Genomic DNA, 25,407 nt, shown 5'->3' on the forward strand with positions numbered 1-25,407 from the left:
TGGAAACCCTAGCCCCAGTTGGAAACCCTAGTTGGAAACGCTAGCTGTAGTTGGAAACCCTAGCTCTGGTTGCAAACCCTAGCCCTAGTTCAATGGTTCTTAGTTGGAAACCCTAGCCCTAGTTGGAAATCCTAGTTTGAAACCCTAGTTGGAAACGTGGCCCTAGTGTGCAATGGAGAAAGCATTTTTTCCTTTCGGTTTTTGTCACTTCGTTGCACTGAAAACTTTGAAAACAAAGAAGAAATCAGAGTTTGATTTCTAAAGCATGACACAAGAGTGTGACTATGAAGGGACTCGAACCCTCAATCTTCTGATCCGAAGTCAGACGCCTTATCCATTAGGCCACATAGCCATGTGTAAAATATCTTTGTAAAACCCATGATTCATAGCCTCGTTGGCAATAATCAGATTTTTTTGCGGACCCTAACCCTAACCCTCGCACGGGGCACTGTTTTCCATAGTCCACAGTAAAATCATTGTCAATTTCAGAAGATAGCAGGTTGCTCTTAATAGAATAAAATTTTCTGTCCGTGAAGTTGAGTCTAATTAAAATGGCGTGAGGTAGAATCAATTTTACAGTAAAAACTGTTTGTAAAACCCACTGGTCATAGCCTTGTTAGCGCAGGCGGTAGCGCGTCAGTCTCATAATCTGAAGGTCGTGAGTTCGACCCTCACACGGGGCATACTTTTATTTAGTCCTAACCCTAATTCTCGCCTTTGTTGGAAACCCTAGCCCCAGTTTGAAACCTTAGTTGGACAAACTGAGCCAAGTTGGAAACCCTAGTTTGAGAATGCTCAGACATAAGTAACTTTTTCTTTCAATGACGTTCAGTCTGATGGAAATGGCCGCTGGTTGAATAAGTTTTACAGTAAAAAAGAATTGTAAAAACAGCAAATGTATAACCTCGTTGGTGCAGGTGGTAATGCGTCAGTCTCATAATTTGAAAGTGGTGAGTTTGACCCTCACACAGTGTGCATTTTTATATAGTCCAAATGAGCTCCAACTCTAGCCCTGGTTGGAAACCCTAGCCCCGGTTGGAAATCTTAGTTGGACACCCTAACCCTAGTTTCAGAATGCTCAGACTAAAGTAACTTTTTCTTTCTATGAAGTTCAGTTTGCCGGAAATGGCTGGGGATTGAATCAATTTTACAGTAAAAACGCTTTATAAGACCTAATACTCAAAGCCTCGTTAGCGCGTCAGTCTCATAATCTGAAGGTCGTGAGTTCGACCCTCACACGGGGCACACTTTTATATAGTCCAAACAAGCCCTAACCCTAACTCCAGCCCGAGCTGGAAACCCTCGTCCTAGTTGGAAACCCTAGCTGTAGTTGGTAACCCTTTTGAATTCTAAAGCATGACACAAGAAAGTGACTATGAAGGGACTCGAACCCTCAATCTTCTGATCCGAAGTCAGACGCCTTATCCATTAGGCCACATAGCCATGTGTAAGACTGTGCGAAGTGAAACAAGGCAACGACTTCTGATGACTGCAACCTTAAGTGGCAATTTAAGTTCACAGTGGTTACAGACAAGAATAGACTGTGGATTAATCCATTTACAGTAAGAGAATTACAATGCAACTGACATATAGCCTTGTTAGTGCAAGGGGTCATGCATCAGTCTCAAAATCTGAAGGTTGTGAGCTCGACCCTCACTGTTTTCCATAGTCCACAGTAAAATCATTGTCAATTTCAGAAGATAGCAGGTTGCTCAGAATAGGATAAAATTTTCTGTCCGTGAAGTTGAGTCTAATTAAAACGGCGAGGTAGAATCAATTTTACAGTAAAATATCTTTGTAAAACCCACTATTCATAGCCCCGTTGGCGCAGACGGTAGCGCGTCAGTCTAGTAAACTGAAGGTAGTGAGTTCGACCCTCACACGGGGCACGCATTTCTTTAGGCATTGTAGTCATAGCTTCTTTCGGAGGGCCATTATGACTCATCCCAAATAAATGTATGAGCACCTCATTATATACAGTCAAAGCTACAAAACAAACTGACAAATAACTTATTTTCAAATCAGACAAGTAAAAACTGGTGAAATATTTTAAAAGACGATATTAAAAGTGAAGACAATTTGCATTTCTAGTAATGACACACGAATTTAATGCAAGGCTTCTCGACCTTGGAACTGTTTCATTCTTTCAGTTTTTTTTTTTTAGGTTTGGGCAATGAAAGTGTTAAGCAACATTTTAAATGTGGCCTCTGAGACACGTTCATTGACAAGACCAAACATTCAAAGGTTCCCAACAAGTGAAGGCCACCCAATGTGGGGCTCGAACCCACGACCCTGAGATTAAGAGTCTCATGCTCTACCGACTGAGCTAACCGGGCTTCCCTGTAAAGAATCGTTTCATTCTTTCAGCCTTTTTTTTTAATGGGTTAGGTTCGGTAAAACCAGCAGCCACGTTTTAAATCTGGCCTCAGAAACACATTAATTGATAAGACTAAACATTCAAAGGTTCCCAACAAGTGACAGCTGTCCAATGTTGTCTCTAGTTGGAAACCCCAGCCCGAGTTGGAAAGCCCAATTGGAAACCTTTGCCCTAGTTGGAAATCCTAGTTGGAAACCCTAGCCCTGTCAATTTCAGAAGATCTCTCTTCAGAAACTCTGCCAAACACTTCTCATGCAAATCCTCCGGACAAAAAATACGGGTGTGCTGCTGTGGAAACCCCTTCGGGGAAAAGCCGAAAGGACCCACTGTCTAATTTTACTAATGTTATTGTAACATATGATCATTTAGCTGTTTGGGCATCAGCATGATGCGTTTGTTTTGAGAAAGAACGGGAAGACCTTCAACATTAAAAATACTGTTCCCACTGTGAAGCATGATGGTGGGAGCACAATGCCCTGGGGCTGTTTTGTTGCTTCAGGCACAAGAAGAACCTTGAAGTGTGTGGTACCGCGTAATGTTGATAGAATAAGAATAACATCTACATGACTGTTGCCATTCTGGTTTCAAGTGGTTTCTTGTCAGTTTCCTAACAAGAAAATGACACTTAAAACTGGTCCTTATAAAGGCAAGTAATTTGGGCATAGCATCTGTTGGATGGATGGCCAGAATTTACGCTACTCCAGTCTATCTGCTCCTTAAAAATTGCATGATCTGCTCCACTGTCATTCCAGATATGAGGTCCAGCTGCACCCTGGCCAACTAACCTTGGTGCCCTTCAGTCGGCGAGCCACCGCCGAGGGCGAATTGATGTCCTCGACTCCTGTAAGCATTGTGATCCATCTGTCGGACGGCGACACCAGTGTCCAGAAACGTCACCGTGCCGATACCTTTACCCTCGTCACTCGTAGAAATGAATACCAGTGAGTGGAAGTCTTCATCTCAACATGATAAAAGTTATAATCATAAGAATTGTTGATATTGCGAATGCTATTTTTGAGGACAGTGCCATTATTTCCAGCACCTTCCAACAATATATTCCATCAAAATAGTACAAAGGATAAGGACATTATCTGTTTCATTACAGCTTCAGAGTGCCCCCATCGTGTCAGCCACTTCCCGGTGCTGTGCAAACAGAACGAGATGCTTGGGTCCATGCCATCAGCAAGTTGTGTTCGGACTGGAAAAGAAAGTCCAAGAGTGAGTGTATGATTGCGGGCAGCGACAGACTCCGGCATCTCAGCATAGCAGAAGATACAGGCGAGGACAATAACAGCTCTGACGTCGAGTCTCCTGGTGAGGATGTTTATGAAGATCCAAATTTGCCTGAGGAACCAAGTCAAAGTTCCTCCTCAGCAGTTCCTGATGTTCCCACACAGATCGCCCCTGATCCTAACCCCTCCCACCCTGGTCCCCCACCCTCTAACACAAACCCTCCAAACCATCTAGAAGAATCCTTAGGGAGAAAAGTCCCTTCCAGCAAGACAATCCCACTAGCCCCACCTTTACCCACCATCAAGTTAAACATCAGTCCAAGAAAGAACCGCACCAAGGCTTTTCACTGGGACCTAGTTGGACCTGACAAGGTAGCACATCACCTAACACGTCCATTGTTGTTACCGGTTGGTTACAAAGCACATTTCTGCAATATTTGGGGATTGGTGTGATACGCTGTGATATAGTATGTTAATCATGTATTCTTCTATAATGTGTTCATTTCACCTGCAAACGTGTTGTTTCTTTGCAGATTATGAAATCATTTTGGGGAAAAGGGAGCCAGCAAAGGCTTGAAGTGGACACAAGGCGTTTGTACATGCAGTTTTCTGTAAAAAACGTGGGGTCCTTTGCAGCACCGGAGCCCAGCGGTACACAACACATCATGCTCAACCAGAAGATTGCACACAACTTCAGTGAGTAACCAAACATAATTAGCATTATTGCTGAAGCTTAATCTGTGGGTTTTACCAATTTATTAAATGTACGAGCTCACGCAAATAAAAGTTTTGAAAGAAAAAACACAAGTTGAGAGTTGGACCATTTTGAAGCAGGTAGCCTGTTTGGCCTGCAGGGTGCAGTCTGTCATCAGTGGCTGCAGCAGAGCCCGCCAGAAGTGGGTCATATTGTTTTTCTTCTTCAAAAGCTTTTTGATTAACTGATGGCGTGCTGCTTGTATATTTCAAGAGCACAGTCGGGGGAGACCATTTCACAAGCTTCCGTCACCAAGTCCTCCAAGTAGCTCAGGCTCAGGGACCGAGCGGTGAGCGGTGGCCTGCTGAATGGAATCAGGATGAATGTGCAGGCGGGCAACATAATTAGAGTCCACGTATTTATGAAATATAGATTCAGAATGTTCTAGATAGCTGCGATCCCCTGTGGGACAGAGACTACCTCAGAAATTGCTCAGCTTGTCGTTTTCAAAGGCCTGAAAATGTTGCCGCTGAGGCCATGTGAACTCAAAATATCGACATGTAATATTTATTTCAATGGTTTGGTGAAGACAATTATTATTTTGCTTTTGGGGATTTAAAAATACACACAAAGTCCCCCTGGAGTCAAGTTTCATTAATGCAAATATGGGTGGAAAAAAACAGTTTTTAATAGGAGTTTTTCCCTCTCCGCCCTTTGTGGTCTCTAGGCACCCCTCCCCACACACACAGAGTGCACTATTTGCATGATTTTGAAAAATAAGTCAGCATTGCTGCTGTTTATTCTTCTTATTCTTCTCATATCTCATTCCACACCACTTATCAGATGGGATTTCACAAACAGTGTGCAGAGTGTGTTTGTGCTCTTGTGCAGTTGTGTGTGATTATCAGTGTGTGTGCATGTGTGTGTGTGTGTGTGTTGCTGAACTCTATCCTGGGCTGACTTTTTGCTACCTTTTGGAAGGAGCTATGTAATGTCAGGTCAATAAATATTGGGACACGGACTCATGGACTCAATTCTCTTATTTTTTTGTTTTAAACTACCACAATGGATTTTAAATATGATTTTACTGGAGACTTTTATCTTAGATCTGGGGTTATTTATATTACAATTAGGTAAATGGTGTAGGAATCACAATTTATATTAATGCCTGCTCCTTTCTGAACAATCAAAAGGATTGGGATAAATTAACAATCATCTAAACAACTTTCTAAAACTGAAAATCCATTCTGGTTTATTACAGCCGGAAGTCTGGAATGCATAAGACATCACCAGACATTGCATTTCATTACCTCCAGATTTCATTCATTCATTCATTTGTTCTTTCCCATTCATTCATACATACACACATTCATTCATTTATACACTGGTGTTTGTAAAAGGGGAGTTTCTGGTTTTTCCTTTATGACGGCTTGAATAAAAAAAAAAATATATATATATATTTACTGAATGAGTCTTTATGAATGAGAAAACTCTTTAAGCAGTTGATTCTCGCACGCGGCTGCTTTCAAATTTTGTGTAAAAACAAAACAAATCGACCTGCTGTTGCAAATGTGTTTCCCTGAGGTGTTAGGAGGAACGAGGCATAATTAGGGTGCAAACCTTTTGTCTTCTTGGTTCGAGTCATTTCAATACAAGACAAGACAAAAGAAAAAAGAGCCGAGCTCACCCTCTCGCTTTTCTTGTTCTTGCAGACATTTTCCTCAAAAGTTTTGCGGTGCAGCCCGCCGAGCTGAAGGACAAACTGTTCATCATTAACGAGGAGGACGGAGGCCTGTCTGACGAGCACATCACATCTCTGAGGAGGTACGACTTTTTCAGGCCCCAACTTGCTCATTTGTATTCCTTCTTCGCTGCCACGAGAGGCGACTCGATCTTTGTGCCCAAGTCAGCGAGCAGGGGAAACGGCGGATTTCACCCTTTGGCCTTCACTGGTCTCCTATTCCAACTTCAAGAGGATATTAATGCCATCACGTGGCACTGAGGCTGTGGAACCTAATGAGAGACATGATAAGTTGTTTGATTCAATTTGGTTTACCAAGGATTCTACCGATCAGGTGGAATTTGAGCCATCAAATATCGATTACATTTGGCAATTTTCGTATGGTCCTGCTCACCTTCAGTGTTGGTTTATTTCCCATGTGCTTTATTAGCCAACACAAGATGTAAACAAATGAATAACGAAGATAAAGTGAGACAATTCTATTTAATGATTTAGCGTAGCAATATTAATTGAAAGGCAGAGATGCGCATCAGTATGTTTGCTCCCGGTGACAAGCGCGTGATTAATTCTTTTCTATTTAACAAAGATGGCAACATTTGTAATAGATGTCAGTCCAACTCTGACAATACCAATTCAATCAGCGCTAAAAGCAACAGAAGACAGATCGAAGAAAGCAGAAAGGAGAAGGAAAACACAAAGGTAGTTATAGCGTAGCTTTGTTCTCTGATGATTATTGTTCAAGTAGAAAAGAAGGCCAAGCTGGCCCACGTAGCTCAACCGGCAGAGGCCCCATTTGAAGCACGCTCTTCTGCATGCTCGGGGTTGTCATACTAAAGAGCCAGTGGCAAAACCTTTTACCAGAGCAGAGCGGTAATGAAAATTCTATCCTGGGATATTTGTGGAGATGGAAACTATTGACATGCCCTCTGGAAGGTCATGGAGAAAGTGGCTTCTTACTTGCAGTTAACTCACTGCATTTGGATGCTGACCCCCTCTGTAGGGCATCCGCTGATCCAATGTACTGTGGAAGGGAAGGATTTTATTTATTCTATGAAAACATAATATATATTTTAATGCGCCACTACGTGTGCCTCAGGAATACAATCTTAAAAAGAAGCTCTCCCAACAGGTGCTGCAATATTAATGTCCGGTGGCGCTCCGGAGGCACGAAGCGGCCTCATGAAAAAGTCACCGCGTTTGGTTTGGAGTTCAGAAGCCGAGTAAATGACAGAAAGAGGAAGTTGGACCGCACACGACCGAGGTTAAAGTCAGTGCAGGGACTAAACGCCTCTGCCCCGACCGGAGAGTAGCATCCGGTCTAAACGTAAATGGGCAGAATGACATAAAAGGGTCAACGTAGGGGCGTATCTTGAGGCCCAGAAAAAATGGCCTCTATGAAACTAAAAAAAATGTGATTGATGTGGCAGCTCTCAGCTTTGATTTGATAGCTGGTATTTATCAATTTTTGATTGAGACTATTTCCCGCATCCTTGATACCACGCTTACCTAAGGCAAATGCTGTCGGGGTATTTTCAGCAACGCTCACTTTGAGCGTCGACAAGTCTATTCCAGGAAATCATCTTATTTCATTCATAAATATGACAACGAATGGGCATAAAAAAAAAAAAAACAGGGTAATTCTGTTTGTCATTCTGTTTGTCATTGTGTCCCTACTAAGCTGTGTCCAAATTAAATTCATGGATGTTTTTTTTAGCTGTGCTTAGTGTCTACATTTCTGGTGAAACTTTGCAAGATTTTGTCTATATATACGATTTGAAAGAACCTTTGCATTTGCAACATTTGTATCCACGCGCATGGTTTGAAATGTCACAGCTTGTGCACTAGACAGAAATTGAAATGCAGCACATCTCTTGATAGGACAAACAACCACATTGGCTCACTTAATTCAAAATCAATGCCACCCGCTCGCTAAAAAGCAGCAGAAACTTGTGCCTTCCTTCCATCTCGCCAAGAAGGATGATACTAATAAAAATGAATAATTAAAAAGGAAAGAAAGTTCAATTGGCATATCATCCTCCGTTTAGCTATTAAGATCTTAGAATTGGATTTAAAAGGTGATACATTTAACAAAGTCTTGGGAGTGTGAGACGTCAATTAACATATTCGCAACGCTTTCAACTCGACAAGAAACTCTTGAGAAGTCTTTTCTGAGAAGTGACTGTAGAATTTTGCACTGGGCTGATGATGTGTTTTCAAACCTGACAGGTATGTTCCCACTCTGGAGGATGTGGAGATGTATGAATCCTACAAAGGACCAGTGAGTGAGCTACATATTGTGGACCAGTACATGATGGAGGTAGAATTTAAGTTTCTCGATTGTGACTAACACCTTCAGATTTAACACACATGGCCCTATTTCAATAACATTCTCACTCTGCCAAGATGCTTTCTTACAAAATATCCACCCATCTGACCTCCGTGTGTATATTTCTGTGTGCATGCCTGGTCAAAAGAGATAAAAAGCACAAACATCCCACAATGGCTTCCAGGATGGTAGACCTGAGAGGGATTTCAGATGCAAGACGAGCGCGTCATTGCATGTGCAACATGCTGATTCTTCTGTGCAGGCAAATGTTACCTGTGACAAGCTCCAGGCAGTCCGCCAGAATAAATAAACATCCCCAATTACTGTTTGCTATTTGTGGCAAGCTAACACACAGTGTGGAATATCCCACAAAGCTAGCAGATTAAAAAGGAAAGAAAACAAGGTGACGTTTTTGGCTAGAGCACGCTTAATTTTGGTTGAACAGCGGGCTCACGGTGTGAGCAGGAATCATTTAACAATATTGTCATCTGGAGGTGAAATGTTTCCTAGGTTGTCATTTTATAAAGGCTTCCTCGTGTTTTGCAGATGTGTGACATTCCCTACCTGAGCACACAACTAGACCTGCTGCTGACCCTGAGAGAGCTTCCCATCAGCATGAGGGACCTACAGCCTGTGAGTGCAGTGACCTGCAAAAAAAAAAAAAAAAGGTCAAATCCTTGCTGTCATGTGTGCGACATCCCTAAAAGCTCCCATCACGCTAACCACTATTAATGGAGCAAGAGCTCTTTGCCCCGTCCTTTGAATCTTCACGCTTTTTATTTGATTTGCAAGACTTCAAACAAAACACACTCTTGATGTGATGGAGAACGAGGAGAAAGGATCTTAATCAAATCAAATTTGTTCAGAAGATGCCGCCAAGAATTCAAAGAATGCAATTTAACTTCATTGGGAAAACTTCCAATTCTCTATGAAGACAAATGAATGAAGAGAGGTCCAAACAAAATAAGCAAATATAGTTTTTAGTGTTTTTTGCTGGCATGAGGATCAATATTTCATCATTAGCCAGTGTGACTCTCTTACACAGGATCATTGTTTATTGGCTTTAGGGACTGCAGGCTGTGAAGTTATTGAAGTCAGACAGCAACAGCTCCCAGCTCTTCTTCTACTCTTTTATTTTTTTATTCTTCACAAACTTCTCTTTCATTTCAACTGAATGAAGATAAACAGTGGCGCTGCGTCACACTCAACTAAAATGGAAAAATAGAAAACTTTATTTCTACCTGGTTGTAATTTAAGCGAGGTATACATGCCGATTTACACCATCTTAATGTTTACATTAACTTCCCAGCAGCCATGTTGAAGGCCGCCGTGGCCAAAACAGGTCGGTTGTGGGAAAGAATGGGCAAACGTGACAGACTGATTTCCTGGCCAAATTATAAACTGCCAAAAAAATTGCCGCAAAAGTCACAGTGCAGATGAGAAACCTAGGCCATTGTAAAAATGTGGTAAATTGTAAAAATATGGTAAATGCAACAAAACATTAGTTATTGTGACTTTGTGATGTTTGAGATCCCTCGTCCAAACTAAATTTGCAGCTCAGATGTGGCAAATCACCAACTTCTGAAGATACGTATTTCCATTGACGTTTGTGTGTGTGTGCCTTCCGACATCATCCTCTTTTTCTGCTCCAAACAGCTCATTGGAAAAACTGAAGCAGTCCTACTTTCACTTCCGCCTTGTGCTTGTTAAACCAGAGTTGTGTGTTTTTTCCAGAGGGATATTAGCACTTGACACAATTCCATACAAAATAATCATCTTGCCCAACAACACAGGCCTGATTATTCATCTCATTGGGTCAAATGAGGTGGTGTTTAGAATAAAAAAAAAAAAAAACCCTCACTATTGCCCAGAGTTATTTTGACCTTAAAACTTAACATTCAAAACATGTTTGTTGTGCGGGGAAATTAATTCAAGCAAAAATAATAAAGTCAGACGTTGTTTGCCTTGCAGCTGATTGGCCAGAAGATTGCAATGTCTGCAGAGCTGCAAACCTGCAGGTCATTCGATGCCGTGCTGGAGTACCTGCTGGCCATCGGCAATTACCTCAATGAGAATGCCGGAAAGAAAAAGGCCAAGGGATTCCGCCTCTCAACGTTAGCTAAAGTATGACTCCGCTGTTGAGCTGTGGCGCAGCGCTAATAAGACGCCGCTCATTGACATACACAACAGGGCTTCTCTTCATTTTGACTCACGGCCGTCCTGCTGCGGCCGCTTAAGTACATTCGGGTCTCTCACGCTTACATTTTGACGAATGATCACTTTGTACCTCAAATTCACAAATGAAAGGAACATTTACACAGTGTAGGCACGGGAATAGCACAGCTTACATAAAGCAATACAAATGTTCTAATAAAGGAATTTGTCGCATTATAGTTTGGTGGAAAAGACAGTTGGCAAAAGTACTCATTTTCTGTATTTAGGTAAGTACAGATAGTAAAAATACTTGTCGTATCGACAATATGCAGTAGCATTGCCTGAATATTATAGCATAGAATAGTATGGAACAAATGAGCTTACTGCATCATTGCAGAAATTAGCATTGCACACAAATAGCAAAACAGCATAGTTGTAAGATGTTGAATGTCACCAGCTGATGTTTTTTGCCTTGCTAGACATGGTGAGAAAGTGAAATCCACGTGGGGGAATTAAATATAATTATGTTTCGCTTAAAAGTCTAAATGGCTTTGGAGTCTTGTGATGCAACTGTTCCGAATTTAATTTGAACTTCTGCCGTGTCCGAGTGTCTCCACCGGGAGTTTTTAAGGGCCCGTATGTTGGGCCCACACCTAAAATGTCCTCGACCTGCTCTAATGAAGCCGAGGCCTTCCGTTCCCTTCTGAGGCGTGGTCTTATTGGGCTATTAAGGTGACAGACAGATAGACACTCTTTGAGTGAACGCCTGACTGCAAGAAAAAGGCACTGAAGATTATTTTAAACTCACTGGACACTTCTTGTAAGATTTGCTGAGACAGATGTCTTTCACTTGTATTGATCCTATTATGACATTAAACACTACACTCATGATGTGGACAAAGTAAAACAAACAAACACACAAACAAACAAACAAACAAACAAAAAAGTCACCTTGAAGGAATCAATCTTTCCATCGACAATCTCCTGTCTGGCCTTTACATGTAGAAACACTTAAGAATAAACACACAAACCCTTCGACCAATGTAATGTACTTTTAAACAAAGAAGGTTCTGCCATGTCATTGTTTGTCTGCGCTGTCAATCCACAGCTCTCGCAGCTTCGCGGTAGAGAGCGGACGTTCACCTTGCTCCATGCCCTTGTGGAGCAGATCATGTTACACGAGCCAGTATTGGCCAACTTTACTAACGAGTTGGCGGAATTTGAAGCGGTCCCAGGAGGTATTTACGACCCAATGTTTGATCGAAGATGAAAGAAAATTAAGTTATATGAAACAGCTTTTTTTCCTGTGTGCCTTAGCTTCTGTCAAAGGCCTAACTGCTGAGGTAGATGGTGAGTAAATGGCATCTTATGAGTTTGGCCCCAATGGCCTGCAGCATCAAAATTGTGTCTGTGCTCTCTCAGTCCTGAAAAATGAACTGCAAAAAGTCATCCAGTACGGCAAAACATCCAAGAAGAAAAATGTTGGGGCGCATCATGCACAATTTAGCAAAGACCTGAAGGTAAAATTAAAAACTTATAAGTACCGTAAATTTCGGACTATAAAGCGCGACTTTTTTCTCAAATTTTGAACCCTGCGGCTTATAGTCCGGTGCGGCTTGTATAGGAGTTTTTCTGTAATTTTTCTCATGACTAATACACTTATACACTCATAAAAAGGCTGTGGACCGCTGTTGGGCTGTTATTTTAGCTGGTGCTGCTTATAGTCGGGTGCGGTTTATAGTCTGAAAATTACGGTAATAGATTAGTATGTCAGTTGATTTCTGATAAATTGGTCGGTAATTTGATTCAAAGTATATCTGTTGGTACTTATAAAGGTACATACTGTTTTTCAACTTTGAGTTTGGTAGGTCAAAAATTTGGTGCTGAGTAGGTAAGTAGATGGTTCAATCCCTATATGAAAGAAAGGTAGTTTGTTTCTATGTGAGTCAGAGGTTAATTAGCAGAGCTCATCCAGCAACCACTACTGTATGAACACAGCATACTAAACAGACTGGAATTTTCTGAAAGAATAATTAGTGATGAGCACAGACTGTCTGATTGAAAAGCCACTTACCTGCTGCACTCTATTGTCTTTATTCCCCAGGTGGCTGTGGAGAAATACAACACAGAGCTTTTGGACTTGATGAGGTCTTGCGAGGAGATGAAAAAGCTCTACTCTGGCATTTTGGTAATCCCGGACTTTATATATGAAAATCTTCTTTTTATTGTTCCAGTGTCCTGTGGTGTCAAGTATTTGCACGTTTGTGCAGCGGAAGCACAGGGAGGTCGAAAAAATACAAGCCGAACGCCTGGAACTCATCCCGGGTGTCGGGCGCACGAGGCTCCAGAGCCACCGTGGACCCCCCCAGAGCGAGCCCAGTGGCCGTGGGGGTATTATCATTATAAGAAGAAAACAGAAAGTAGAATTGTCATCCGTCTCCGTTTAACCTCGAGAGTATAAACCATGACAGTACAGAGGTACTTTGACTTGAGTTTATTATGTTTCGTGACCACACTGAAACCACTTGTATCTCAAATCAGCCTTCCCGATTTAAATGAAAGGAAATGTCATTAATTCGTTCCATCTGCCGCAAAAACAGCCATTTTTTTTGGGGGGGGTGGGATTATGTTTTTAATGAAGAAAGTAGCACTGTATTGTCTTTCATAAATATTTGTCTGTTCATAATAGTCATAAAAATGTCAGAGCCTAGTAAATCCAAAGTACCTGCTCCAGTCCTCTAATAGGCGACGACTGACTTCGAACCGTCCAGACTTCCTTAAGAGTTGGGGTTCTAATCCAGGGTGCCATGGGAAATTATCCAATCTAAAAAAAATGGTCCAAACATTTTTCATTTGCTACAAATAATACATCTCAATTCATCTATCTCTGTCAGTGACAACTGCAGTGCTGACAGAACAATAAAATGCTCCACTATTAGATTGCAAAAAGTACACACATTGGTCTGTGTATCCAATTTTGTGACGTGAATGGTGTGCAATTAGATTTATTTTTCTTCCGTAAAACATACCTTCTTTGACTCGAAACTTTGGAAATGCTGCCTTAGCGTAAGCAGTATGGGACCAACCTTACTTGGTAGAGGTCGTAAAAGATATCTCAATACTTTCCCATCTATCAACAAGCTATTTTGTGCTAGCACCTTAAATTCACATTAATATTTTGGGGTTCTTTTTTTTCTCCCGAAAGAACAAAGCCAGTCCTTTAGAAAAATCCCTCATATGGCCTCTATCAATCTCCATTGAAAGCCCACACATGCTCACCACTGGCTATGATGGAATGAGCGGTATAGAATCAGCGCTAGGAGAGCAGACAATTGGGTTACACAAAGCCAAAATGAGATTGCTCTGTTTCGCCACAGCTTGCACTCGAGTGAGCGACGACGAGAGACTGGAGTGAGCGCAGCAAACGTTCACCCTCTGACGTTTTGTCTCGTCCCGTTAAAACCTTCCTCCTTAAGTCAAAAACCCATGTGACAGTATTTAGAGAGAAAGTTTGACTCCAGGGCAAAAAGTGTGATGAAAAATATTACTTTCTCTGATTATTGTCAAACTCTGTTGTTTGTTATTGAGTGTTTATTGCTTTGACATTATATTGTGGACTGTCTTAGAATGTTAATGAAATCTAGTATCAGTAGTCAAAATTTGGTATCCAGGTCATTACTGAGGACCTGAACATGACCCCCCATGGAAAGTTCAAAAATAAATAAATAAATTGCCCCTGACACCAGTTTTAGTGACATACTCATGAATTTGCCCAAATGAGCCCAGTCAAAAGCAGGTATGCTCAACAGAGGATAAATGAACAAGCTTTTGCTTGCACCATCAAATTGTGGCAGTGCATCATTTCAATGATCCATTCTGACATAAGGGCTGAGAAGACCTGGAAATGTATTTATTTTGTCTCATGTCTTTCAATCTGGTGTTGTATCGAGTGTAATGTAGTGTGGAGTAATATGATGTACGTAGTGCGGAGTAACGTGATGTAGTGCGGAGTAATGTGATGTAACCCAAAGCTACTTGCAACGCCATGGAGACAGATGATTGCAGCAGAGGATCTGCAAAAGGACTCATATGACTTAATAATATTAAGCCTGGTCACAAGGGCACAGAATACTTAACGATGACCTTGAATAGTTGAGATGTTTTATGTATAAAACATTACGGCTGCTTGTAAAGACGTTTGAGGCAAGGAAATGGTAATAGTGCAAGGAGACATGACATGCTGTAAACTAGATGTTGTGTTCGCTGGAAATATGCCGACACTTTTTAGTTCTGTCAAACGTGCATAGATTTATAATCAATTGGTGATATAAGACAATAAATGGTGTTTCCCTTTTGTTCAAATGTTAAAAAAGGAAAAACCTCAGAGGCACTCCCACCAGCATGCAGCACTTTAATTAGGCCACTTAACCCCAATCGACCTTTAGAAAGTTTGGTGTCGGTGACCCCGAAGGGTCCAGATGAGTATTAAGTAAGCAATCCATGTTCAAGTCAGTGTTAACATACACCAGCGGAGCAGGTGGCATGCAGCGGCACTTTATGAGGTCATTAATTCGACCGGTGTTAAGAACAAACGTACGCCACCCAGGAATGGGCGCACTAATCAGGCTAAACGGCGCTCGCTAATTGTAAATTAATTGCGCTAGCTGAAATTGAGTGTGCATGTGTCCTCCCAAGCAAATAACCACATGTGTGTTTTCTCTTGCTACAAGGTGAAGTTTGGAGAGGCGGCTGACCAGGACTCTCAGGAGCTCTTTGGCTTCATCTGTCAATTCATCCACGACTTCAAGAGGGCCCGCGCTGAGGTTATATAGATGGCAACGGAAATTAGAATTCATTCTCTATACGTGACGAGAATATCAACTATTTGGTTTCTGTTCCTGTTTTCCAGCATTTTTAAATCAAGCAATCAAATGGTGAAAACTCATTCTGTCAAATAATGGAAATAGAAAGCATGTGTTTTCAATTCCACACGGTAAAACCTTAATTAAACATATAAACAATATTTTAATTACCAAGACTGCAATACAAGTGTATGAAGGGAAACGAATGCATGTCTTGGCGCCGACAAAAAAAATTCCGATTTGTGTTTGTTTGTCCATCTGTTTGTTAGTTCGCAGACGTCTTCCTGGTTCATGCGTGACAATGAGCAGCTGGGCAGTCCCATTATTATTTTGGGGTAACGTCATAGATACTCAAATGGGGAAAATGAATTCTTGCACCACCCTCTGCGGTTTTGTATTTTTTTTGTGTAATTTTGCTAAATGTTCTATTAATGTCCACATGACTGAAAACAATACAACTAGTGTTGAGACTACTGTCTGACTTGGTTTAAAAGAAGGAAATAGTTTACTTAGATTCTTGCATAAACCACCACTTCATTCATGTGTTTTGGGTCATGCTGTGTCTTTTGATGGCCATTTTACACTTCAGGAAAGTGGGACGGTTGTTGGCTGTGTTTAAATGGACTGTATTTGGAGTACTATTGAATGAATAAATGATGTGTTTCTGAGATAAACATTTTGTTTTTGAGTGATTTCATTCTTATGCGTTTGACTTTGTCTGATTGTTTCCCGATATACTGTCCCAGCCATTCATCTACTCTACTACGTGGTGAAAAAAAAAGTAATCCAAGCAACAATGTCTTGAAGTACCAAGTTCGCCAACTATTTATTGATCCATAAAGAAAAAAGCACGATTGTCAAATCGTGTGCAAAGAAACTGATAGCAAATTGCAAAAACCCTGCCACAGTGTGGCTTTAGCCACAAGTGACAGGTAAATAAATAAATAAATAAATAAATAAATAAATAAATAAATAAATAAATAAATAAATAAATAAATAAATAAATAAATAAATAAATAAATAAATAAATAAATAAATAAATAAATAAATAAACAAATAAATAGTATAACTGCAGTTGAGTCTTATCTAGATAAACCCAGCAGCTCGATGAACATAGTATCCCCCCCCGTTTTGTTTAAATTGTGATCAACAAAACCAATGGAACCAATTGATGAGCAAACATGAATTGAAGACCCTGCTAATTGCCCTAAGTCAAGTTCTTGTCGCAACTTGCAAGTGAGATGGTGCGTGTAACGTGCAAGACGGTATCTGACAACTGTTAATTGAGGTTCGGGTGCGCGTGCGCGCCGCGCAGAGAGCTCGGCTGGCTGCGTTTGGGCGCTCAATCACGCAGCACCACTGAGCAAATATCTTCAGATCTGTGCGTGGAGCGGACGGACGCAGGTGCATCATCCTTTGACTTGCATCAAGGAATCGCAGAGTTTTGATTTGCGCACGCATACGCACCAACTTTACTCATTTGCTTGCTTTATTTGAATGACACGCTCAGACGTTTTTCGAGCTGGGAATTTGGACTCAACAAGGATGCCGTGCGCGATGAGGGTGTCTCTAGTGTACGCGGCGCATGTGCGGAGCCGCTAGTGGACAACTCGCGGGGTAACTCGCGGAGATGCGGTTGTTGGGCTGGAGCGTGCTGTGGGTTCTGGCTGCGACGTTGCAAGCCCAGAACGACACGGAGCCCATCGTGCTGGAGGGCAAGTGTCTGGTGGTCTGTGATTCCAACCCGGCTGCCGACTGGCGGGCGTCCAACTCGCCACTCGGCATCTCGGTGCGCGCCGCCAACTCCAAGGTGGCTTTCTCGGCGGTGCGGAGCAACAACCATGAACCCTCCGAGATGAGCAACAAGACCAGGATCATCTACTTCGACCAGGTCCAGAACCTTTGCGTGTTACTTGTCAATACAACAGTTGCCATGTTTATGTAGAGCTGTCATGTATTCAGTGGGGGAGGGGTCCATCCTGTCCATCTCATCACCTGCAGATCAACCATCAACCCCAAACTCAACCCCCCAAAATACAAAAGTATCATTTATGTATTTTGGGTGGGGATTCTTTAAATGTTTATCATGATCAAAAATAATCTAAATGTAACTGTAATGTACCTATGAATAAGTGCTCCATCCATCCATCCATCCATCCATCCATCCATCCATCCATCCATCCATCCATCCATCCATCCATCCATCCATCCATCCATCCATCCATCCATCCATCCATCCATCCATCCATCCATCCATCCATCCATCCATCCATCCATCCATCCATCCATCCATCCTTCCATCCATCCATCCATCCATCCATCCATCCATCCATCCATCCATCCATCCATCCATCCATCCATCCATCCAAACGAATTTCCCCAATGTGAATCGTGGAAATTGAAATAATCTGTCTCTTTATTATAGGCAACGTTTTAACAAATTCCTAATTGTCATACAAATGTGAAAATAAGTTTCCACTATTAATGATTCAAGGTTAAAAAATGTTATTTTTAATGATGACCATGTATTGTGACTTAGATGCATTGAAAGTGAGCTTCTGTGAGTATCCTCCTCCCCATCAATCTTAAAAGCACTTGTTGAGAGAGTCCCCTCTTTCAGTGAAATGATGGCAAGGACAAGGAAAAACACATGAACCACTATTTTCATGCCCGGCGCAAGTTGAGCGTAAATGCAGTCTAATTGTGCGCATGAGTTTTCTTTGTTGTGGTACTTTTGTAGATGGGAGCAGTTAGAAATGGGTGTTTGTGTCGTTGTGTGAGTAAACACAAGCAAATTGATTCTCAGCCTGTCAAAACGGTTCCTGTCATTCTGTTTAAATTCAGTACAAGAGAGGCACGCCGTTTGCCTGGCGGAAGCAGAACGGACTTGCTGGCATCGGTACAAGAAATTGGCAAGAGCTTAGTACGTTTAGTAAAGTTGGCTGCCGTGAACCCTAATTATGCGTCTGTGTGTGACAAATTGCATCACATTACTTGTGCCACAATTTAGACCTTTTTTTTTTTTAATCTGGCTAAACTCCAAGCCACCTTCTGTCACCAAATTGTCAGGTGTGCTGCGAGGCGTGTAATAAAAAACAGCCACAGCGTAACATGGGCTCTCAAATTTCCAAACATGATAAATTAGACTTGCTCCCACATAAATATTAGGATGCGCATGTTATGACCAGTGCACGTGCGCAATCCTTTGAGTCACACTGAACTAGGGTTGCACGTGACATCAAATGGAACCCCATAGTTTTGTGTGACGTTAGACGCATATTTAGTCATAAAATGAAATGTTGGTTTCAGGTAATTCTTCATATTTAACATGATAGTTTGTTAATAACATCTGATTTGGAGTTGTCACAACAATTCCAACAATAGCTCAAGTTGCTGATGCAATAATTTCAACTATAGAGCCTGGGTGACCTCATTCCATTCACTTTGCACCACTTTACTGCCCCTTGTAGATAAACGTACAGATTATATCGATGAAATTTAAAAATAAAAAATAAAAAATCACCAAATGTCATCAAAACTGTCCTGTCATTTCCAAAACAAAGATCGATTGTGAGCTTCTGTTGTCTGTCTTCTCTTGTAGGTTCTGGTAAATATTGGAAACTTCTTCACATTTGAGTCTGTGTTTTTGTCCCCAAGAAAAGGAGTCTACAGTTTCAACTTCCATGTCATTAAAGTGTACCAGAGCCAGACCATACAGGTATGCCTTTGAAAGAACGCCGTTAACCCAATTGAGGTTTTTTGGTTTTGCCCTCAAGTGGCACAAAAAGACCATCTAATATGATACAAACTTCACCTCATCTGAATACATCAAAATGAAATATGCATATCTTACATGAGAGGCATGCCCGTCATTAAATACTCATTGCCGACCGAGGTTACCCTTTATTAAATCAACGGTGAGAAGAGTTAGCTCAAGCCAACAAAATTGTATATTAACCTTCACAGGGGACATTATAGAAAATGCATTTTTAATGTTAGCACAGTATATAAATAGTTGGTTCTCTGGAGTGTCTCCTTCCTCTCAAAAGGAAAATTAAATAACCAAGTCAAGTCAAGTCAAGTCAAGTTTATTTGTATAGCCCCAAATCACAAGCAGTCTCAAAGGGCTTCACATAGACAGAAATTGACAATTATTCTCAAAGCATCCCCTGATCTTAAGCTCCAAGTCAATTTGAGTGTCTGCTTATTTCTGAAAGTGTACGGCTGAGCAAGTCTGGCGGGGCTAACCAACACAACTCCTCACAGGTCAAAGTTCTCAGTCTGCCTGTCAGTCAGTGTGTCTCCCTGTGTTGTGTTCCATCAGTGTAAGCATCGCCGTGTCGGATATGTGCCACTTGAAATGTACATGGAAATAGTAGAAAACATCAGATGTAAGGCATTAAATCACAATGAGGCACTTGGACCTGCAGTGTTTTATCACTTCATGCCTGGTCTTTGAAGCATGCCTTATAAAATTTGTGCTGGCCAAGAAACAAGACAAAAAATTATAGTATGGATCACGATAAAGGTGCAGATTGATTTAGTATTTTTACTGTTGGAAATTGAAGTGATTATGACATGATTGGTACAGTTCAGTCCAGGCCGAATATAAAAGTTATGTTTCCTCTGCAAACCAGAAAGTAGCCTCCTGACTAAAATTATGCTAATATCTCACTTTATTTTCATTTTTGAGAAGGATTTGCTCGTTTTCCTCTTTCCTTTCCTATTTAAATATACTAATCCAAAGGCTCTCGCAGACTTACTTCCATATCTGCTCCTATTGTATTATGATGAACAAAGCCTTGATTGGGTCCCAGGCAGAGACATTTCACAATTTCTTTGTTCTTGAGGACACTCGAGTGTCTAACTATAAAAATGAACACCATTCTTTTTCTGATTTGACAATTGTATCAGATTATGGGATTAAACAATTGTCATTGTCAATGGTGGCCGCTGCCTTTCTCTTTCTTGAATAAAGCCTAAAAATGTGGATATGATTTGACAGTTGTTTAATTGTCTGACTTTCTAGGTGAACCTAATGTTAAACGGGAGGCCCGTCATTTCAGCGTTTGCGGGGGACAAGGACGTAACTCGCGAGGCCGCCACGAATGGAGTTCTGCTCTATCTGGAAAAGGAGGACAAAGTCTACCTGAAATTGGAGAAGGGCAACCTGGTCGGCGGATGGCAGTACTCGACATTTTCCGGCTTTCTCGTCTTTCCTCTGTGAATAATAAGAAAACCACAACGGTTTGTAAAGTGACCGACTTCTCTTTCGTGATGTGTCGTCGCTGCATAAATAAAAACATGACTGCCAAAGCAGCATCACAAAACTGGGTTTTGAAGATGCTTTGTTTAGCGTGATCCTGTCAATCAAGATGCTCCCAGAGAGAAGCCTTCCACACCCTGCAAGCGCTTTGTTGTCATGACAACTGTTGCTCAGGTGTGTCTGCCTTTTTGCTAACTGAGCTCTTTAGTTTGTCGCTAAAACCCATTTGATATGACATCTGCTTTAAACGTAGCTAACCTCCCAAACATACCCTCAATTAAAAAAAAATACATGTCCGTTATATGACAACGATGAAAACAGCTTTTTATTTTTCTATATGCTGTATATGTGATATATTAAAATGAATGTCCATAGTGTCCTCTGTTATCTGATGCTGCATGTTAAAAGAAGGTGCTGTCTCAACTGACAAGAAATTTTCATCAAGTCACATACATTGGAACCTCTAAAGCCGAACAGCCATGAGGTTGTACACTGTTAGCGAACCAGATTATGGGAAGAAGATATGACTCCAGAGTCAGCCAAAACAGTAGAGTTCCATTTCTAAGGTATTGACGTAAACCACATTTTTACATATGATGAAAGTGAAAGTATAGGGGTAACATCCAAGAAGCAATACAAGGAAATCATAATGGCTTTTTGAATTGGGCAACTAATGTTCAATGATAAGACCGCTAAAGTGAATGGAGTCATTAAAATCGCTGGACTTTGCTTTGTCATTACGATATGGTCATTAATATTCAAGATGGGGCGCAACGACATCTTCCAATTGCACACACTGTAATCTTGGAATGTTGTACGGTGCATTCGGGACAGTCGTAAACAGAAGCGTTACCCTGTGTACAGGATGTTCAGTGAAAGGACAGTGGAATCGGAAAAACGTGGTCAGCATACACCGTTGTGAGTTCTCAAAGCAAAGACAGCATTATTTCCTTTTAGCCTTTTATTTTGCATTTATAGGATGATGAAGAATGTTTAAAGAAAATTGATGTGACAAGTGTGAGGTGGGACTGTAAAGCAAATCAATGCCTTTATCACATATATATTACACATGACTGTTTTTTTATGTCCCATCATTTTGTGGAAGACGGTTTTACTTGCATTTGCATAAGAGTTGAGAACGTTCAAATGTTACCTAAAAAATGATCTGTAAAGGTTTTATGATGGTTCACAGTTTGACCATGGAACAAACTATTTACATCAATGAGTTTCAGATCCTCAGAGGTTCCATTGTATGTTACACAGTGCACATTTTTTTATTAATTTATTAACCTATTAATTTAATACGCGATTATTTGGGGTTGATTTAAATTCCAATTATTTACGATTTTACGGCACAGCCACGAGCCGAAAGAAGAAAAGGTCAAACTTGGAGTTGTAGTCCTCTTAATGAAATTAAGGGCGATTTTTGCTTCTTCTAATAATTAGAAGAAGCAAAAATCGCCCTTAATTTCAGATACTATAAATTAAAATCTAATCTGCTGACGGTACTGATGTAGATATCTGGTATCGGTACTTCTCCATCCCTAATTTTCTCTGTTGTCAACTTGTGTTGACAACTTTTGTGTGTCTCCAAAAGTTTACTCATTCACATCATATTACAACGACAATAAAGAAGTTATGGGGCAACCGCTGCTTGTCTTGGTTTCATCGTATAAGCCGTGCTTGTCTGTCTTTTCACTGTTAGTGTAGGGCGATTGATAAATATGCCGAGGGTCAATGTAATGTTGTTTATTAGCTAGCATTAACAAAAGCCTTTTTAGGTGGGCTTTTATTACATCTCATTACAGTATACACTTACATTTTTGCAAGTGAATCTTCTACCAGTCTCATTTTCGGGAAACATTTCTACACGCCTCAGGCACCACTGCTAGTTTGCTTCACCGACCGATGACCTACGAGCCATCTGTTTTATTCATGCCAAAACACGTGATTCCCGATTAATTAAACACAATCTATGACCATTATTCAGGAGTCGTAAAGCCAGCGCATCGATTAGCCATCCAGTCAGTTTGACCCCTACCGAACACGTAACAAGATTTTCACCAATAATCATAAATCTCCTCCCCGAAAAGGATGTCTGTTGCAATACCAAGACATACTCAGAGAAAGTACAAATTACAAGAACATAAAGCGTTCGAAGAAGAAACAGAAGGAGCTAGGATGTTACCTGATCTGTTTACTAAACTCTTGTAAACTTCTCCTTGTCATTTTAATTGTGCTGAACGACCTTGGAGTTGTACTGACTGCTGTGCAAGGTTCAATTCTAACAGGTTATTTTTCAGTTTTACATCCAAATCTTGGCCCATGCTGTGTAGAGTTTGGATGTTCTCCCCATGCCTGCATGTTTTTTTTTTCTTTCATGATCAACATATTATAGCTACAAATGGTTCTGCTTGGGAACACATTGGTACACTGTTGTGATAACAAGCTTTCTTGTGAGTTTAATAAACGTTTGCAAAGAGAAAATCTCCAAATGAATGCCAGTGGATTGACTTGTTTTTTTCCTGACTTACATTCACCACCTACATTACATTTTATGAGCACTTTAAAACATGTGGTGAATAGCGAGATAAATTGACATTCCTAATGGCACAACTTATAAAAGGAAAGCTTTCATTAAAAGCTTATTCCCACACGTTTTGGATTTAACTCTGACAGATAAGAGAGTGAAAAAAAATCATTCTTTTCTTTTGCAAATAGTTGTACTCTTTGATGGAGCGATTCCTTGAAAAGATTGTAAGAAAAGTTCATTTGGAATCAATGATACCTCCACACAGAACATTTACTTTCAGTTTATAATCATTTTACTCATCTTATTTCTTTCACTTCCATTTTCTGAAGTGGGAATCATCTTAACCTATCATTAAGGGAGTTAAGAGAGATCCCAGTCATGATAAAAAAAAATAACACAGATGTCACTTAGAGGAGGAGCTACTACTATCACCTACTGACAACATAACTCCTAGACACAAATATTGGCCATTTCGACTAACAAAAAAGTAATAAAAGTGTCGCATTCTTTTTGCTTCCATTTTTCCAGAGCTTTATACTTTTCACGTTCCAGCGTTCTCCTTGATTGCATCCACTGGGTCACATAAATACCCCCTGAAGTGAACTGTAACTAAGCATTAGTCAGAGCGGCATGGAGTCTATCTAATGAGGAAAAACACGGTGGCTCGTGATGATGATGTTGATGTGTGTGACCCTGCTTCCCGTCAAAGGTGCAATGCCCATGAAGGAAGAGAACATTTCATTCCTTTCATTCCCACAGCCACTTAAGGGAACAAAACACATTTCTGTTGAGAGGAGGGGGCACAAAAGACGCCCCTGACCCAACCAGCAGCTCTTTCCCAGCAACTGTCGTTAGGTACAACCAGGCCTGTTATTTTTTTTTTCTTCTCTTCTCAAAACAAGTGCCCTGGCACAACTTGAACTGTGTTGAAACACACTGTGGAGGATTTCAAATCGTTCAATTTTGCTCAGATGCGAACAATGCCAGCTGTGTAATTTACATGTCACATTTAAATGATAGAATAGAAAAATAATTATCATCTCTCAACCGCCCAGTTCAGATTAATTTGGGTGAATCCTTGTGAGAACCACCACTGTCCAAGATGTAAAGATGTGCAGCCATGTTTGGAGCGCAATTTAAGGGTCATACCGTGGTTCTTTTTGCATGTTGCCACACAAAGTTGTTAGAGTTCAGGCTGATTTTTCTGCCTGTGGTGGTGATTGCTAGCATGTCATGATATACATCACTGGTGTAATCCTCCTGTCTTTTAGGGGAAAAGCATTTTGGGACCAATCATCTCCTGCTCGGCTCATCCTTGCCCTTGTCATGACGCTAACCACGAGTGACATGCCGGCTTTCAGCAGAACTCCCACCAACCCTGCCCTCAATTTTTACCTTTGCATGATTCTGTGAGCAAGCTGCATTATGGCAAGTTGATGGACGTCATTGAACTGCCAGTCTGGTCTGTGATGAAGGATAAGGGCGGTCTGCTTTCTGTCACGGCAGCTCCTATGAAAAACAAGCGCATAAATGACTTTGACTGAAAATGAGGGCATTAAGGTGGAGGTGAATGTAAGAGGAATCGCTTTGCTAGAAAAGAAACAGGAAGTAGAGTTTGGCATGCACACAAAAATGAACCAACATCTGGGTCAGACCAGGTGTTTTTTTTATCTCTTGGTGTCTGTTATTAGATTATTTTACAAATGTCGTTTGTCTTATTAATACACTACTTTTTTAATAAGCCCTAAATATCGACTCAAATCGACTCAAAGTAGGGTTTCAAACTCGATTTAAGGTTTCAAATTAGGATTAAATCGTGAAATCTTTTTTCACAGGGATTGCTTTCCATTTCATATTCTCAGAACAAATCTTCTGTTTTTCTTCCAGTGTCAGTTATTGATGTTTGTTTCCTTTTCTTTTTCGTTGCTTTTGGTACGGGTCAGACAACTGTTGGGCTAAACAGCCAAGTCAGCGTTTTCTAGAGACTGTGATGTTTTTAACTGGATTGTATGGCTATTTTTTTCTAATTAAAATCTAATTTGTACTGATTGAAGTCAAATTCATCTTAGGTTAAAGTTAACATCACTTGTCAACCATTTGGATTGTGCCTTTGGATAGTGTCAAAGCAGCCATTGTGTTGCCTTGCGGCCAGCAGCAGTTCCTCCACGTGATCGGCTTGCTGAACGCCACTTGAACTTTCGCTCATTAGATGGCGGCGTGAG

At 40.9% G+C, this 25,407-nt stretch overlaps 2 protein-coding genes and 5 non-coding genes across 8 annotated transcripts in view; 4 read left to right on the forward strand and 3 right to left on the reverse strand.

The window, feature by feature from the left end:
* Window positions 1–16,060, forward strand: part of LOC133148432 (uncharacterized) — a 24,805-nt gene extending 8,745 nt beyond the window's left edge. The window contains exons 6-17 of one of the 2 annotated variants that reach the window (XM_061271494.1): window positions 3,130–3,318; window positions 3,483–3,981; window positions 4,143–4,305; window positions 6,016–6,127; window positions 8,271–8,361; window positions 8,917–9,003; window positions 10,342–10,494; window positions 11,633–11,762; window positions 11,842–11,874; window positions 11,947–12,044; window positions 12,629–12,712; window positions 15,255–16,060. In XM_061271494.1, coding sequence (XP_061127478.1) covers window positions 3,130–3,318; window positions 3,483–3,981; window positions 4,143–4,305; window positions 6,016–6,127; window positions 8,271–8,361; window positions 8,917–9,003; window positions 10,342–10,494; window positions 11,633–11,762; window positions 11,842–11,874; window positions 11,947–12,044; window positions 12,629–12,712; window positions 15,255–15,356 — 1,741 coding nt within the window. In that variant the 3' untranslated portion in view covers window positions 15,357–16,060. The remainder of the gene's footprint in view (window positions 1–3,129; window positions 3,319–3,482; window positions 3,982–4,142; window positions 4,306–6,015; window positions 6,128–8,270; window positions 8,362–8,916; window positions 9,004–10,341; window positions 10,495–11,632; window positions 11,763–11,841; window positions 11,875–11,946; window positions 12,045–12,628; window positions 12,713–15,254) is intronic. The other variant, XM_061271495.1, reaches the window with a different exon arrangement.
* Window positions 280–352, reverse strand: trnar-ucg (transfer RNA arginine (anticodon UCG)). Its single transcript has one exon. It is a non-coding gene; the product is annotated as a tRNA-Arg (tRNA).
* On the forward strand, window positions 611–683 carry trnam-cau (transfer RNA methionine (anticodon CAU)). Its single transcript has one exon. It is a non-coding gene; the product is annotated as a tRNA-Met (tRNA).
* Window positions 1,371–1,443, reverse strand: trnar-ucg (transfer RNA arginine (anticodon UCG)). The gene has a single exon. It is a non-coding gene; the product is annotated as a tRNA-Arg (tRNA).
* trnat-agu (transfer RNA threonine (anticodon AGU)) lies at window positions 1,817–1,889 on the forward strand. Its single transcript has one exon. It is a non-coding gene; the product is annotated as a tRNA-Thr (tRNA).
* Window positions 2,264–2,336, reverse strand: trnak-cuu (transfer RNA lysine (anticodon CUU)). The gene has a single exon. It is a non-coding gene; the product is annotated as a tRNA-Lys (tRNA).
* A 750-nt stretch (window positions 16,061–16,810) lies between the features above and the next one.
* cbln4 (cerebellin 4 precursor) lies at window positions 16,811–21,027 on the forward strand. Its single transcript, XM_061271522.1, has 3 exons — window positions 16,811–17,277; window positions 18,988–19,104; window positions 20,416–21,027. Exons 1-3 carry the CDS (start codon window positions 17,017–17,019, stop codon window positions 20,611–20,613), a joined length of 576 nt encoding a protein of 191 aa, XP_061127506.1. The 5' UTR covers window positions 16,811–17,016; the 3' UTR covers window positions 20,614–21,027.
* The last annotated feature ends 4,380 nt before the right edge of the window (window positions 21,028–25,407 follow it).

Source organism: Syngnathus typhle, linkage group LG2 (assembly GCF_033458585.1).
Source record: "Syngnathus typhle isolate RoL2023-S1 ecotype Sweden linkage group LG2, RoL_Styp_1.0, whole genome shotgun sequence".
Lineage (NCBI taxonomy): Eukaryota > Metazoa > Chordata > Actinopteri > Syngnathiformes > Syngnathidae > Syngnathus > Syngnathus typhle.